Here is a 16,819-nt window from a genome sequence, read left to right as displayed (position 1 = left end):
AAATTAAATCACAGTAACATAAATAAAATGCGACTGATAACGCAAGGGGCACCATTTACTACAGTATCCTGTTTTGTCCAAACTGAATTCCATCCTGGGGATCATTAGGAAAGAGATTGAAAATAAAACTGCTAATATCATAATGCCATTATACAAATCTGCGGTGCAATCACATTTGGTATACTGTGTACAGTACTGGGTGCCTCACCTCAACAAAGATACTGTAGAGCTGGATTAGAATCAGAAAAGGGCAACCAAAACGATCAGGTGGTTGCTCCAGTCCCTCGATGAGGAAAAGTTACAACAGGGGTTCTCAAAATGTCTCCCTTCAGAGACCAGAAGGCTGAAAATGACTGAAGCCTACCAATCACAAAATGATGGTGCAGGGGCAGCGTCAATCACAAAATGGCAGCAGATGGATGCAGAGTTGGGTAAGATCAGACGGCAATTACTGATATCCCATTCTATTGATATCTAATCCATTTTTGGAAATTGCTACAGACTTTGCTACAGTGGTTGCGTTGTGGTAAGGTGATCCATAGATCAGCTTTTCTCAAGCATTTGTTCTAGAGGTATTGCTACCCCATTTTAGTCAGAAATTGCTCATCCAGAGGTTCAAAGTAGAGGCTTTTCTATTTTTCCTGTCCCAACTCCACATGTCTCAAAGTATTTACTCATCTCCTAAAATTCTTCTCCCATTCTCCTTACACACGCAAAGTGAAGCTTATTTCCCCCATCTCACTGCCCATTTCTTTCATCCCCTCTACCTATTCCCTTTACATTCATCTTTTCCTCCCATTAACAGTTTTCCTATCTTATCCTCTTCCCTGTTATTCCTAGTGTATGCATATATATGTATATACAGTGCCTTGCAAAAGTAATCAGACCTCTGACCAATGCTCTCATCTTACTGAATTACAAATGGTACATTGTAATTTTGTGATATTTTATTTTGAAACACTGAAACTCAAAATCAATTATTGTAAGGTGACATCGGATTTATGTTGGGAAATATCTGTAAGAAACATAAAAAACTGAAACATGTTGCTTGCTTAAGTATTCAACCCCTGTGCTGTGGAAGCTCCCAGTGCACACAGATGAAAGAAATTGCCCTATGGAGGACACAATTACCTTACCAAGGGCCTCCACTTGTGAACCATTAAAGTTGCTGTCACTGTCAGGATAAAAACCCCACTGTTGAAGGATCAGGCTGTGGGTCTGAAGGAAAATGAAGACCAAAGAGCATTCTACACAAGTGTGCTGCCCCCTCACCCCTGCTCTCCCTGACATTTTTCTGGGGACTGTCCTGTACCAGGAAGATGAATGCTTTTGGACAGCTGTTGATGCTTTTTACAAATGCTATAATTTTGTTAGTTTTTTTGTAAATTGTATTGTTTTTATTTGTGTTTTGTATTTGTGTGTAAGCCACCTTGGGAGACTTTTTGGCCAAAAGGCGGCCTAGAAATAAAACATAATAATAAAGTAATCCAAATGCATAGATTAGGAAAAGGGTACAAACTAAAATCCAAGTGTTTGGGTATCCCAGTGAGCACAGCTGGATCAATAATCAGGAAGTGGAAGCTGCATCACACCACCCAGGAACTGCCAAGGAAAGGCCGTCCCTCAAAACTCAGCACTCGAACAAGAAGGAGACTTGGGAGAGAAGCCAAAGAGAGGCCAACAATCACTTTGAAGGAGCTACAGAGTTCAGTGGCTGGGAGTGGAGTAATGGTGCACCAGTCAACCATATCAAGAACTCTGCATAACACTGGCCTGTATGGGAGGGTGGCAAGAAAGAAGCCGTTACTCAAAAAGTACCATCTGAAAGCATGTCTGGAGTTTGCCAGAAAGCATGAGAGTGCCCCAGGTGCAATGTGAGAAAAGGTTTTGTCAGATGAGACCAAGATACAGCTTTCTGGCCAAAACTCAAAGCGCTATGTGTGGTGCAAATCTAACACTGTCCGTGCATCAAGACGTACCATCCCTACAGTGAAGTGTGGTAGTGGCAGCATCATGCTGTGGGAATGCTTCTCATCAGCAGGGACTGGGCATCTTATTAAAATTGAAGGAAGAACGGATGGAGCAAAATACAGGGAAATACTGCAAGAGAACCTGCTTCAGTCCACAAAAAAACTGAAGCTTGAGAGGAAATCCACTTTTCAGCAGGACAGTGATCCCAAGCACAAGGCCAAAGCAACACTGGAGTGGCTCAAGAAAAAAAAAGTGAATGTCCTACAGTGGCCCAGTCAATCCCATTGAGAATCTGTGGCACTCTTTGAAAATTGCAGTCCGCAAGTGACGTCCAACCAACCTGAACGACCTGGAGTGAATCTGCCAAGAAGAATGGACCAAAATCCCTCTGACACTGTACGCAAAGCTGGTACATACCTACCCCTAGAGATGTGAAGGCTCGGGGAAAAAACGGAAACATTCAGGAAAAAACTGTTTTTTCCCCAAAGCCTTTTTTGCTTTTTTCAAAAAAATTGAAAAAAAATGAAGAAAAAATGGATTATGGAATGTTTTATTTTAGCATGATGAATAAAATGTTTCATTGAATCTTGGTCCCCCCCCTTTTTTCTCAGTTCTTTTTATGGGAATGGATGCTTTATATCTGCTTGACACTTTGGAGGACTAGCAGAGACATAAATAATTTTCTTTGTTATTAATGTTGATGGTTTCTTCTGTTTATTTTTAAATTGTTTTTTGCCCGCTCCTCATATACTGCCAAAACGAAAGAGGTTCCTTACAGTTCAGGATCTTGTAGATCCATTTGTTACAAAAAAAAAGTAAAACTTTTAAAAAGTAAATTCAATTCGTAATAACTGTTTGAATAAAATATACTTTTAATATACCAAATGTGATAATTTTATGCCAAACCAACTTGTACATAATTACATTTGATGATCCTGAAGTAACAAAGTGACTTTCAATCTGTAAAAAGTGCTAATATTGTATTGTTCAATTTTTCCAAACATTTCTGTGTTTTTTTCTGAAAAAAGGGAAAAAGTGTTTTTTCCCAATGGCTTCAAAATTTCCGGAAATTTTACATCTCTACCTACGCAACAGACTTAAAGCTGTTATTGTAGCAAAAGGTGCCTCTACCAAATGTTAATGTGTGGGGTTGAATACTTATGCAAGCAACATGTTTCAGCTTTTTATGTTTCTTACAAACATTTCCCAACATAGGGAAATTCCTATCAGACTCTTATTATATGACTATGACAGCAAGATTATTGGGTGCGTAAAGATGGAAGATGGAACCAATACGGATAATGGAAGAAGAGCAATTTGAAATTACTGGACTTAGTAGATTTGATGAGTTGGATTAATTGACATGTTTATCTAGAAAAAAAATTGATGGACATATATCTCAAGGATTGGAAACTTCTCTTTGACTTTTTGTGGAAGAATAAAATGATATGATGTTAATGAGATTTGAAACCAATTAAGATAACCGCTGGAGGAAGGTGATTTTATAATCTATTAAGAGACAGGCTTGTTATATATTATAGATTTATAGCTGAACTACGACAAATCGGAAGTCAATATTTTTATGTTTTTTTTTCTTTTTTTATTGTATTAGTTATTGATTTGTGTTTTTTCTTTTTCTACTGTTTTGGTTTTGAAAATTTGAATAAAAATTAATTGGAAAAAAAAAAACATTTCCCAACATAAAACCAATGTCACTTTACAATAATTGATTTTGAGTTTCAGTGTTCCAAAATAAAAAATCATGCAGAACAAAATTGCAATGTACCATTTGTAATTCAGTAATATGATAGCATTGGACAGGGGTCTGATTACTTTTGCAAGGCACTGTATAAACTAGGGGCTGCCGCTCCTGCTCATGCACCCTGTCACGTAACCCCCTCACGCAAGCCAATCCTCCCCCACTTAGAGTTCACCAAAAGCCGTTTATGAACCTCCCTGCTTCTCCTCCCCCCAATGCCCGAGGCACAAAGAAAAGCCAACCACACGTACCCCCAACCTCAACATCCTGGCAAACTTCTCCTCCCCTTAGACCTGGCCATCAAGCTCCCGTTCTCTCCCCTCTACAGGTCACCAAGCCACCTCCTTTCCCCCCCTTTTACAGGTCACTGAGTGGCCTCCTCCTTGCCTTTTAGACCTTCTCCTGCAATGAGGGAGGCGAGGTGGGCGGCCCAGACAAGCCACGGAGGACCACTCAGGACAAGCTGGGGAAGCTCATCAACAACTGGCCTGCTCTGCCACCACTTCCCTCCTCATCACTCTCTGCTGCTGAGGCTGGAACAGCATCACTGGTGTGATGGGTGGTGATGGCAGAGCAGGACAGCTGCTGAAGAGCTGCCCTGGCCTGTCATGACTATTCCACCGCAGTTTACTTGGGTTGTTCAGCCACCGCCATGGCCCCGTGGCATTTAGAAGGCTGTCAGTACACTGTAGTTCACAGCACCATAGCATGGCAACAGCCTTAGAAAAATATTATATGTAAGATATTATCCTTCAAGCTCCTCCTTTGGCCCTTCCCCCCAGAGGAGGGGGGCCTTCCTTCTCTTTTCTTCCCTTCCCCTGAAATTATGTCCTAGCCACCTTTACTTGACCCACCCAAAAGGTTACAGCATGGGGGGGGCGGCATGGTCAGACAAGTAAGAAGGCACTGAGGCCCATCTGAAAGTGACCCAAGGCCCAGTGGTGGATCCTGGCCCACGGCTTCAGAAACATTTGGGGCTTTTTAGTTTAGAAAAAATGCAAGTGGAGGGCATGACTGAAGTGTATAAAATTATGCACGGTCTGGAGAAAGTGGATAGAAATAAGTTTTTCTCCCTTTCTCATAATACTATTGGGGCCATCCAACGAAACTGAATGTTTGAAGGTTCAGGACAGACAGAAGTACTTCTTCACAAAGTGCATAGTTAAAACTGTGGAATTTGTTCCTGCAAGATGTAGTGATGGTGATGGCCATCACACTGGATGGCTTTAAAAGGATTTTAGACAAATTCGTGGAGGATAAGTCTATAAATGGCTACAAGGCATGATGGCTATGTATTATCCCCAGTGTCAGAGGCAGCATGGCTCTGAATACCAGTTACTGGGAATCACAACTGGTCCTGCTTTTGGGCTTCCTGTGGGCATCCAGTTGGCCACTGTGAGAACAGGATGCTGATCTAGATGGGGCATCCAACAGGGCTTATGCTCTTTCTTAAAGTTAACTTCCTGGCTTCCTTCCTTCCTTATACTTGATGGCCTTGTAAGGCCCCCCTCCAACTGTACTATTCCATGATTCTGTGAAAAGGACAGCTGCATGTTGGTATATCAACCTTATTAATCCTTCAGCTTACTAAGTCAAGATTTAATCATCCAAACAAAACTACTAGACATAAATTTTTCGAACATAATTAAAATAGATGTTACTTCCCTACATTAATATCATTAGCATCCTCAATGGTATTTCAATCTACGAACTTAATTTTGAGCCAGAAATGGAAGTTCTGAGGAAGTGAACAGGAGCTGAACTGATTTGATGGCATACGATGCCCACAAGCATTTTAGTTGCTGAAAGAAGTTGTCAACCAGAAACGTTTACTGCTGTCTACTTTTGTGAAATGAACTTGAAGTCTGGTTTTGCCGGGAAAACCAGTCACACCACTCCACCCACCTGAAGGGACTCTGTAAATGCTTTTTTATGCAGAAGTATCACAGTCTTGAGAACTGAAGCACTTGCAGGACAAATAGGATTTCAGATACAATTTCTATACTCATAGAAATAATTTTCTAAACTTTTTTATTAAATTAAAAATTATGGTAATTTAAATTATTCTTACCGAATAGGAGTCTGTGGAAGTACAACAGGAGGATCATCACCTGGATTATTTTTTGTTGGTGTTCTCTCCAACTGTAAACTTAACATGAGAAAAATATAACTTGTCTACACAGAGACTTGAAATGCTGGTATCCTGGCAGGAAGACAATAAACTCTTGGCTCAAGAGGAAGAAATGAATGAGCATTTTGATCTTGCACACAGCTTCTTTGCTTCTCCCTTTATGCCAGAGAGCAAATAAACCAGGAAGTCTTCCTATTAACTATAGTTTCCCATTTTGTTCAAATCAGGACACTACTGTCAACTGTTTCCAAACAAGCCAGGGTATGAAGCCGTGGTTTGAAGTTGGATTTATAACCTGGTTTGTTCTGAAGCCGTTAACCATAGTTTCTGGTTTGGACAAAACAGGAAACTATTGAGGAATTTGTGGTTTGCTTGCTTCCACTACAAAAGGAAGAGTGAAGAGGATATACATGCATGCTCACAAGGCTCATGCATATCTCTGCATACGATAGCAGCCCACTATGTGAAAGCTCCTTCACGTCCTAAGCCTGGCTAAGTTTCTTGTACGTATAGAAAGTGCAGGGTCTCCTCTTTATTCCCTCCCATCAGAAGTAATTTGAGCCTCCATTTTTTTCAACAGGGTTTCTTTTTCCTTGTTCTTCAGGCCTCAAACATGACTCACTCTGCAATTTGAAATCACATGTACTTATTTTATCATGATTATAATTCGGTCAAGAGAAGTTCACTATCAGTATTTGAGAATCCCCAGTATAATTAAAGCAAGTAGATAGTTTACAGGACTTTTTTTGGGGGGGGGCAGAAAGAACTCCTATAGATCTAATTATCCATGAAGTAATATTCTAAAGCAGGGGTATATAAATTTGTGGTCCTTCAGATGCTGTTGGATGACAACTCCTATCATTCTTGACCATGGCCACATCAGCTAGAGCTGATGGGAGTTGAAATCTAATATCTGAAGAGCCACAAGTTAACCAGCCCAGTCCTAAAAGGAGGAACTAAATAGTGTTGGTTTAGTATACAACCTCTTTTGAGGCATTAAAAGTGCTGTGATTCTCTGGATTCAAATTATATTCCACCCCACTAGCATTTTCATAACTTTTGAGTCCACAGTTCCCATCTCTTCACATGGCCTTCGTAACTAACTTCAGTAAGTTTGTGCAGAACAATTTACACTCTTAAAATACCCACTATAGCTGTCATCCAATGGTGTCAGCCCCCCAGCAGAATAGATGCTCACATAATGAGATTTCCCCTATAGCCCCCCCATCCCCCAAAATCTGTTCTGGGGGGTTGGGTAAAGCCTCTGCAGAAAATTTGGAGACAGGGAGGAGAGGAATACCTATTGCACAAGGGGAAATCTGCTCATACAGCATTGGATATCATCCTATATTATGAAGTAAAGTTAACTAAATCTGTTTTAAAAACTATTATTTACCCTTACATAACGCTTCTCACAGAACTGTATAGATATCCCATTTATCATTAGAACAATCCTGTGGATTAGCTAAGTAACAGTAATTTCCCCATGGTTTCCAGTTTGCTTGATGAATTAGTAGGATTGCACATGTGGATCATGCAAAAAAAAATACCATTCAGTGTGATCATATTGTAAAGTTTCATCTTTATCTAAAAATAATCTGGCATCAATATCCTTGTTTTTCAAATACATTTCTTCATACTTGCTTGACAGATTCTCAACCTGAAGTTTCAACAAAAAGAAAAAGAAAAAAGGAACACAAAGATTGAGATCTATACAAGTCATTTATTTGTTACTATTCATATGCAAGCTATTTATTTGCAATTCAGTTCATTCCTGAAAGTGATTAATTATAGAATCATAGAGGTGGAAGGGACCTTCAAAGTTATCTAGTCCAACTCCCTACTGATGCACAAAATCTGCTACTACAGCATCCAACTGGTAGCATGCCTGTACTTCAAATCCTTCAAAGGAGAGTCCCCCCACTTTCATCTGTTCCATATAACATTGGGAATTTTTTTCCAATGTTTAGGGAAAGCATTGAGTAAATTTACAGATTCTTCTTAGTCTCTTATCTGACAGCTCCAATGACACACCATATTAAAAAGCTGCTAAGTAGCTACTCAGAAATATATGCATCAAGAATAAGACAGTATATAATTAAAAGAAACAAACCTACACTGTGACAAACTTTAATTAAAGATTTTAAAATTAAGCGAATATTACCTCTGGAAGTCCACTGAAAGGTATAATACCCAAAGAGTCCAGAAATGGAATAAAACTAGTGAAGTAAACATTTTTCACCTAAAAAAGGTAAAAGAACAAAGCCCGGTTACTGCTGAGGTCTCGTTTCCACGCATAATATAGGAAAATCAGCGCACTGAGAAAGTGTAATGTACCAGTATGAAAATATCCCAGCTGGTCAGACTGGTCCTCCAATCCTAAACATTTGGTCTAGCATAAATACCAACAAAATGCAGCCATATTTTGGGATACTCTACTGTTCACACAATTAATTTTGAGTAATTACACTGCAATATTGGGAAGTTCCCCAAGATAAGTACACATGCAGACTTTAGATTGCTGATCTATTTTATGAAGTATCTTCAGTTGCTTTACCTTTTGAGAGCTAAATTTAAGACATTGATCCCATTACACAGAAAACAAGGCAAGGGTTTCAATCTTCAAATAGCAAAGATAGTGAATCCTTCTGTGCTGCATGTTATTATGTCATCAGGAGCATATATATCAGATGAAATGGTAATGTATAAATAACAGACAGTTGCCTCTTGCCTTCAAGCTGTTCTGAAGTTATGTTATTATGAACCGCTTGCATATATTTAACTGCTGGGATCAAGATGTGAGGGAGGAGAAAAGCCCATTGAATGTTGACAAACAGTGAAGCTTTTATAAGCAATGTGAGAAATCAGTTTTACTGGGACAAACACAATCCTTGTGGATAAAGAGGATCTAAACACTGTTGGCAGGACAATGGGAAATGCCAGGGAGCCAGTGTGGCGTAGTGGTTACGGTGTTGGACTACGATCTGGGAGACCAGGGTTCCAATCCCCACACAGTCACGAAGCTCACTGGGTGACCTTGGGCCAGTCACTGCCTCTCAGCCTCAGAGGAAGGCAATGGTAAAACCACCTCTGAATACCGCTTACCATGAAAACCGTATTCATAGGGTCGCCATAAGTCGGGATCGACTTGAAGGCACTCCATTTCCATTTTTCCAAAATGGGGAGCTATATGGGAAGAGCACTTAGAAGGCATTAGGGCTGAGGGAGAGGGACACAAGCAATCACATGCTGAGAAGCAGGTATCTGAAGGAAGGGCAAGTGGGGGATGCAAAGAATTGAGGAAGGGAGGGAGGAAGAGATCAAAGAAAAGGGGTTGAGTCAGCCGGAGGGGCATAGCAGAGAACTAACAAAGGTATTTAAAGGAACCTAAACTGGTCTTACCTCATCCAAATTACAATCATATTCTTTACAAAGTTCTTCAATAACCTTTATCTCTGTATCTGTTTTTAATGTGCGAGTGTTCCTGTTGTGACCTCGCCTGCAAGTTCGAGTTGAGCTATTACTGGACATTGCATTCAGAGATTCTATGGGAAGAAGACAAGTATTTATTCATCATACGTCATTAGGTCAAAACAAAATGCAAAATAAAAAGCACTATCTTTAAAAAGAAATGCATTTTACAGGGTAAGCAGAAATTAAGGAGTCTCTAATTTTAAAGATCTTGATATTGCATTTTATTTTCTCATTGGGGTTTTACAGGAAACAACAAAACAAAAAATAGCCACCATTACATAGATCTATTCTGCATTTTAAATGGAAGGAAACAATTATCAGTTCTATGTCATTTTACAAACAAGAATATTTTAGTCTCACACTTTAAGAATTAATAGACCCTAATATTTCTAAATCAAAGTTTTTAGGCCACAAACCAATACAATTTTATTTACTTATTTATTACATTTATATGCCCCCCTTCCTCCCAGAGGGAGCCCAAGGTGGCAAACAAAAACACTAAAAGCACATTAAAACATCTTAAAAACATCGTTAAAGAGCAACTTTAAAAACATCTTAAAAAGCTATTCCAGCACAGATGCAGACTGGGATAAGGTCTCTACTTAAAAGGCTTGTTGAAAGAGGAAGATCTTCAATAGGCACTGAAATGATAACACAGATGGTGCCTGTTTAATATTAAGAGGAGGTAATTCCAAAGTGTTGATGCCACAACATTAAAGTCCGCAGACATCCTGATAAGAGGGTATCTACAGGAGGCCTTCACCTGCAGAGCACAGTGATCAACTGGGTATACGAGGGGTAAGACAGTCTTTCTGATATCCTGGTCCCATGCTGTATGGGGCTTTATAGAGCAAAACTAGAACTTGGCCTGGAAGCTAATGGGCATCCAGTACAATCAGCAGTGGGGTAACATGTTGGCAATACCCTGCCCCAGTGAGCAGTCGCATGCCGCATTTTGCACCAGCTGCAACTTCCGGACCAACCTCAAGGGTAGCCCCACATAGAGCTCATTACAGCAATCCAGCCTAGAGGTTACCAGTACATGGACAACAGTAGTCAGGCTATCCCAGTTCAGAAATAGCCACAGCTGTCTTACCAGCTGAAGGTGGTAAAAGGCACTCCTAGCCACTGAGGTCACCTGGGCCTCTAGCAACAAAAATGGATCCAGGAGCACCCCAGGCTACAGACCTGCTCTTCCAGAGGGAGTACGACCCCATCCAAAGCAGGCAACTGACCAATTATCCAAACTCAGGAACCACCAACCCACAGCGCCTCTATCTTGTTAGGATTGAGAGTCAGTTTACTCGCCCTTATCCAGCCCACCACCGAGTCCAGGCAGCGGTCCAGGACTTGCACGGCCTCTCCTGATTCAGATGTTACGGAGAAATAGAGATGAGCATCATCAGCGTACTGCTGACACCTCGCCCCAAAACTGCTGGACTCTAGCAAAGGCCTGAACCCAGACTGGGACGGGTCAAGACAATCTCTTTCATCCAAGAGTACTTGCAATTGCTGCACCACAATCCTCTCAATCACCTTCCCTAAGAAGGGGGTATTGGTGACCAGGCGGTAGTTGTCACAAACCAATGGGTCCAGGGTGGGCTTTTTCAGGAGTGGTCAGATCAGTGTCTCTTTCAGGGTGGCTGGGACCACTCCCTTTTGCGAAGACGCATTGACCACATCCTTGATCTACTCGGCCAGACCCCCTTGGCAAGCTTTAATAAGCCAAGAAGGGCAAGGGTCAAGAGGACACGTCGTGGGCTGCATTGTTGCAAGCACCTTGTCCACATCATCCCAAGACATTGCGGCAGATTTTGCACTGGACACCTCACTGGGAACTACAGTGGACGTAGATGGGGCATCAAGATTACTACTGAGACTAGCAACTTTACCCTTAAAGTGCCTTGCAAACAATTCACAGTGGGCTTCTGAAGGGTCTAATTTTGTCTCATTTTGAAATCTAAAACTGAATACCATCTGCAATTTCTGAATTTTTCTTCAATAATCATAAAGGACAGCAGGAAGCAACAGTCTTATAGCCCACTGGAAAATACTTTACCAGCGGCCTTTGCCTACTACAGGGATCACCAACCCAGTGCCCGCAGGTGCCATGGCGCTGGCAAAAGGCTCCCCTGGTGCCCCCAGGCACTATGGTATCCCATGGGTACCAGGTTGGCAACCCATGATTTATTTTTTTAATGTAAAAAACTGGAAATGGCAAAACAGTGCAGAGTGGTTGCTACAGCTGGAAGGGCCTGCCTTGCATTTTGGTTGGTTTGACAGGAAAAAAAATTGGGGGGAGGGGAGAAGTGGCAGAGATAGCTTCCCCACTCACCTAGTGGTCCATCCTGTTTGCTTGTTTGTTGTCCACTGGCCATGTGGACCTGGTGGTGGGCACTTGCTTAACCCAGTGGAGGGGCTGTGTGTGAGACTGAGAGAGATGCGCTTGGGCAATGTGTGAGAGAGAGATGAGGAGCATGTGTGTGGAGGGGTGGAGGTTTTTATGAATGTATGTGTGTGAGAGAGAGAGATGCACTTGGGCAGAGAGAGAGATGTATGTGTCTGGGAGAGATGTATGTATGAATGTATGGTCTGTGACAGGGAGAGATGCACTTGGGCAGAGAGAGGGGAAGGGTTTAATAATTTAATACTTAAATTATTAACAATAACTAATAATTGCTGCCCTGGGCTCCTGCTGGGAGGAAGGGTGGGATATAAATCAAATAATAAATAAAATAATAACAACAGGAAGCATTCCCCAGTACCAGGAGAAATATAAAGATAGCCACGCACATCTCTCTCTCTCTCTTTTGCACATGCACTCATCACATATACAAACCACAGACACCCATGCACCTCTCTCTTGCATACACACCCACTTCACATATACATAGCCACAGTATTAACATCATTGTGTGTTCGGTGGGGGTAGGGAATTCTATACTGTGTCATCACTGCAATCAAGACGAGCAAGACATAGCTGACTTCCCACAGTAAGTGTGAGGTTGTTTGGGGGGGGGGGGGGGGCGGGAAGCAAAAATGACTGTATTCTAACTTTTATAGTATGCCATGCTCCCCTTGGCAGCCATGTTATGCTATGCCCCCATGACAGCTATTTTGTGACTAGCAACTACAGCACTCTCAAAATACAAAATGTGCCCACTGATCCAAAATGGTTGGTGCCCCCTGGCCAACTGTACTGAATTCATACCAGTACCATATTTAGAGAATACTTTACATGTGCATTCATATTTACCATCATATATTTTTAATGCCAGAATACCTGTGAAAGAGCTTTAAGACAAATTTGCATAATGGTTGTGAAAATCATTAGTTTTTTTCTCTGAATAGAAAAACAACTTTTTAAACATGATAAATATATGTAGGCTTAGCGAATTACCATCACATTTCAAAATACCTCTTTGAAAGCTTTCAGGAGTGTTTTAAACCAGAGATGGAGAACTTCTGCTATCTAGGCCAATCATGGCCTTCACGGGGCCCCATTTGGCCCTTGAGGCCACTTCCCCCAAAACATGCTCACCTGCCCATCAGCTAATGTCACTGCTGACACACAGAGGACACAAAGCCTCTGGCAGGGATTGTTCCATCATACAGCAATGAAGAAAAAACCATGTCTGAACTAGAGGTTGCAAGAATCAGTGCGGCACAAGCGATTTTGAAAGGTGTGTGGGTCAATCCAGCTGTCAATCAGATGACATCATAGTGATATCATGTGACTGACAGGCAGATTGCTCCACTCACCTGTCAAAGGTGGCCCATGGGGTGGAACCAGATAAAGATCTGGCCCTGGAGCCAAAAAAGGCTCTTCATCTGTTTTAAACACAAATCCTAACATGCATTTGAACATCCACAAGCCAGTTAGCCAAGCACAAATACACCTTTCATAGGTAAACTTTATTTATTTAAAAGCATTTCTTAATATTTGTTTTTAAATTTTATAAATTGTGTTTTTAAATTGTTTTTTTGTGTTTTAAAATTTGTATATTTGTTTTTAATGTTTTTAATTGCTGTAAACCGCCCAGAAAGCGTCAGCTATGGGGCAGTATATAAATGAAATAAATAAATAAATATTTAGCTATCTCTAAGCAGTATATAAAAATACAACATAAAAAACAATAAAACAGTATCATGCAGACATATCCAATTTATTCTGTCACACAAAAAGTTTGTTTTCCTTTTGCCATTATGAACATACACTCTTCTTTGGGTTCGAAATGTGTATTTGGAATGTGCTTTATACCTTTCTATTTCAAAGTCCAGTTTGTGACCACAGCTAGTCAAAGAGATGTAGAAAAGTTGGGGAAAGAATTCTAAAGCACACAGGCAGCAATACCAAAGTTATGCAAGTACTATAAAATGCTATTAACATCATCATCAATTCTCAAATATGATTCGCAAATATTAATAAAATGTTAAGATATCCACTGTTGCCTGCTCTTTCCTTTCAGCAGACGGTAGCAGCACTGTACAGCTATTTTGTTACAGAATGGGTCAACGGGGCCGCAGTATAAGCAGCATAGTAACGAAAGGTGGATCAGTTTAAACAACCTGTCAAATTCTCTTTAGAGACCTACAACTTCAATGGAAACGACACTTTCAAGACAGCACACATGATCTCTTATGCTGACTACAATGTTGCATACATAATGAATGCACTCAACTTTTTTTTTTTACTGTTACGTTCATTAAAAAGGTTAAATCCTTACTGTATGGTTCGTTGAGTACTCCAGGGGGCAATAGTTTGATAAAATAATCAAGAACACAAAGCAGCAACTGGAAGGAAATAACCAAATCTTCTTCCATCTGTAGTATTTTTCCTGAAATCATTAAAAAAGTGGGTATGTTTTTGGATGAACATATCTTTCCACACTAAACAAGAAATTTATCATACTGCACATTTAGGAAAACTAGGCTAGAAATGCAGGCTTCCATCAAGGTTTCATGGGACATGTCTGCTGGAGGGAGGCGGCAACGATTTTGGCTTTTCCCCTTACAACCCTTTGTGCTACATGAAAAGCTAATCTGCAGAGTTTGGGGATCTTTTGGAACAGTGCAGAACGCTGAGGACGAAAGGAGGAAGGGGGGAATCAGCAGAAATCAACTCCCTATCCTCCAGCAGGAACCTCTGGTGAATCCCAGTCTCTTCAGTGAATGAAAGCAGCTTTTCCATTTGCAGAAATGACACTCTGGATCCAACAACTTATATCTTATACCTGTTCAGCAAATTCCTGAAGTTGCCATATACTTTAGATAGCATGCTATTATTTATCTCAAAGTTTGTTTTTAATAAACAGACTAACATCAATGATAAGAAAAAGTCACAATTATTCTTCATGGATATAATCCCTTCAAGAATAAAGATTGTAGTGCTACAGATGCTTACGATGAGTAAGTCACATTCAGATCAATTAAGCTCTGGAGTAATTGACATCAGGATGTAGATCCTCTTGCACTTGGTACTTTCCTACTTTATAATCACCAATATTTTTCATTGCCTAGCATTTAAGGCCCTTTCCTGGTAGAGCTGGGAACCGATTTCAGTCCAAGAGCCAGATCAGAGCTTGCCCAAATTTCCGATGATGAACAGACAAAAAAACCCCACTATCACCACCCCAAGAAAGAAAAAATTGCTTGTACCTCTACACTCCCACTCCATTGTCACTCACACATGCACGCACCAAGCACACTCTGTCTCTTCCCACTGGGGTGAGATCCCTCTGCCTACAAGGATATCCCAATCTTAGCACCAAGATCACAGGTAAAAACCTCTGCCGGCTCCTTTCATGGTAAAAGGCAGCATTTCCACAAACTTTCAACCCAACGTTGGAGTGGGGAAAGGAAGAAATGCTGCCTTTTGCTGTCAAAACTGAAGACAGAGCTTCTCTCTGATCTCGGCCCTGGGGTACTTAAACTGGAGATAAGAGATCCCTTTAACTCTTCTGCACCTGACCTCATGACATTAGGTCACTGGCAGGTCCACATGGTTTGCCCAAAAAGGCCTGTCAGGCCAGAGGTTCCCCACTGCTATTTTAGGGCATATAACGCAAAGGATTCTACCATACAAAATCATCTGGTTTAAGGTGCTCCCTTTGGGCATGAATGCACCATTAAATGTAACTTGGCAATAAAACTGCTTAGCTTATCAACTATATGGTATAATTAATTCCTAAAAGAAAACCAACACTATGATTGTTTTTCTCAAATTCTAAAATATGTTATTAATTGATTCACCTACATACCTGCTGCATTTATATGCTACTCAATCACAGCATTCTGTGGGAAGCTTACACTACTAATGAAAAGGTTAGGGCCAAAGTAATCAAACCAATCTTTTGGGTTTGTTTTCTTTAAAAGACACTGAAGCATACGAATACTTACCTTTTGCCAAAAGAAACATGATCCAGCACAGTTTTAGAACGAATGAAGAACTTAGTTCAGCACAAATTCTACAAATAGAATATAAAAATACTAAAGTGAAGATTTCACATTTGCTGCTTTAAAACAATTTTTAAAAGGCATGCAACTGAACTGACAGCCAAGGTTTTTGCTCTGCAACGATGAGCTTTATGTACAGGAAATGTGCAACATTTAAAGCAGCACAATGGCCTTTCTGTCTCTTAGTTCAATCCAGACTAGCACAAATCCGGGCTAGGAACAAGAATTTGGACCTCCTATAACAACTACTTGGACCTTATTTCAGTGGGACATACTGTACTTCGTTGTGTTTAGGATCACAAACCAAGGTGCTTTATTGTTATTTAAAAAAAAATAGATCTTCATTGTAAACAAGAAATGTTATCTGACTTCCCCTTTACCCATTGCACCTACGCACTATGCTACCAGCCCACCTATGCACCAGGGCTGCGGAGTCGGAAGCAATTTTGGGTGGTGTCGGAGTCGGTAGAAATGTACTGACTCCGACTTCAAAATAAAATTAATATTTTAATATTAATATTAATGTATTAATATTAATACATTAATATACATTTGCCATTTATGAAGGAATTGGAGTAGAAAAATAGAGGAGTCGGAGTCAAAGGTTTGATATACCGACTCCACAGCCCTGCTATGCACTAGTTACCAGCCCACCTATCAGCCAATGTTTTATTTCATGAAAACAGACAAACTTACTGATCATCAGGATGGTCAACATAGATAAGTCCACAAGCCCTTTAAAAAAAAAAAAGCATATCACTGCAACTCTGAAACTTAAGACTTCAACTCTAAAGTCATGATTGCTTTGAAGGCCATGTTTTTCCCACGAGGAGATTGGCCCATAGCTGACAAAAGACTCTTTTCTTCTTAAGCAGAATTACAGGGATGCAAAATGATATTCTGCAATATAACCTTGTACGACCATATGAATACTATTATCCAAATACTATGGGTTGGATCCAGCTTTGACCGTGGATCCATTCAGGGAAGGAATCAAGATCCAGCAGAAGCTAGTGTCAAAGGGAAGG

The 16,819-nt window shown here is 40.6% G+C and overlaps 1 protein-coding gene across 1 annotated transcript in view; it reads right to left on the bottom strand.

Annotated features, from left to right (window-relative positions):
* The window catches only part of RB1 (RB transcriptional corepressor 1), an 89,765-nt gene that overhangs the window by 54,385 nt on the left and 18,561 nt on the right, over nucleotides 1-16,819 (bottom strand). The window contains exons 5-11 of the mRNA XM_061607587.1: nucleotides 16,488-16,526; nucleotides 15,735-15,802; nucleotides 14,063-14,173; nucleotides 9,264-9,406; nucleotides 8,026-8,103; nucleotides 7,412-7,521; nucleotides 5,802-5,879 (exon numbers count right to left, since the gene is read on the bottom strand). Of these exons, the coding sequence (XP_061463571.1) occupies nucleotides 5,802-5,879; nucleotides 7,412-7,521; nucleotides 8,026-8,103; nucleotides 9,264-9,406; nucleotides 14,063-14,173; nucleotides 15,735-15,802; nucleotides 16,488-16,526 (627 nt within the window). The remainder of the gene's footprint in view (nucleotides 1-5,801; nucleotides 5,880-7,411; nucleotides 7,522-8,025; nucleotides 8,104-9,263; nucleotides 9,407-14,062; nucleotides 14,174-15,734; nucleotides 15,803-16,487; nucleotides 16,527-16,819) is intronic.

This window comes from Rhineura floridana, chromosome 2 (genome assembly GCF_030035675.1).
Source record: "Rhineura floridana isolate rRhiFlo1 chromosome 2, rRhiFlo1.hap2, whole genome shotgun sequence".
NCBI classification, from domain to species: domain Eukaryota; kingdom Metazoa; phylum Chordata; class Lepidosauria; order Squamata; family Rhineuridae; genus Rhineura; species Rhineura floridana.
This window is presented reverse-complemented; position numbering and strand designations above follow the sequence as displayed.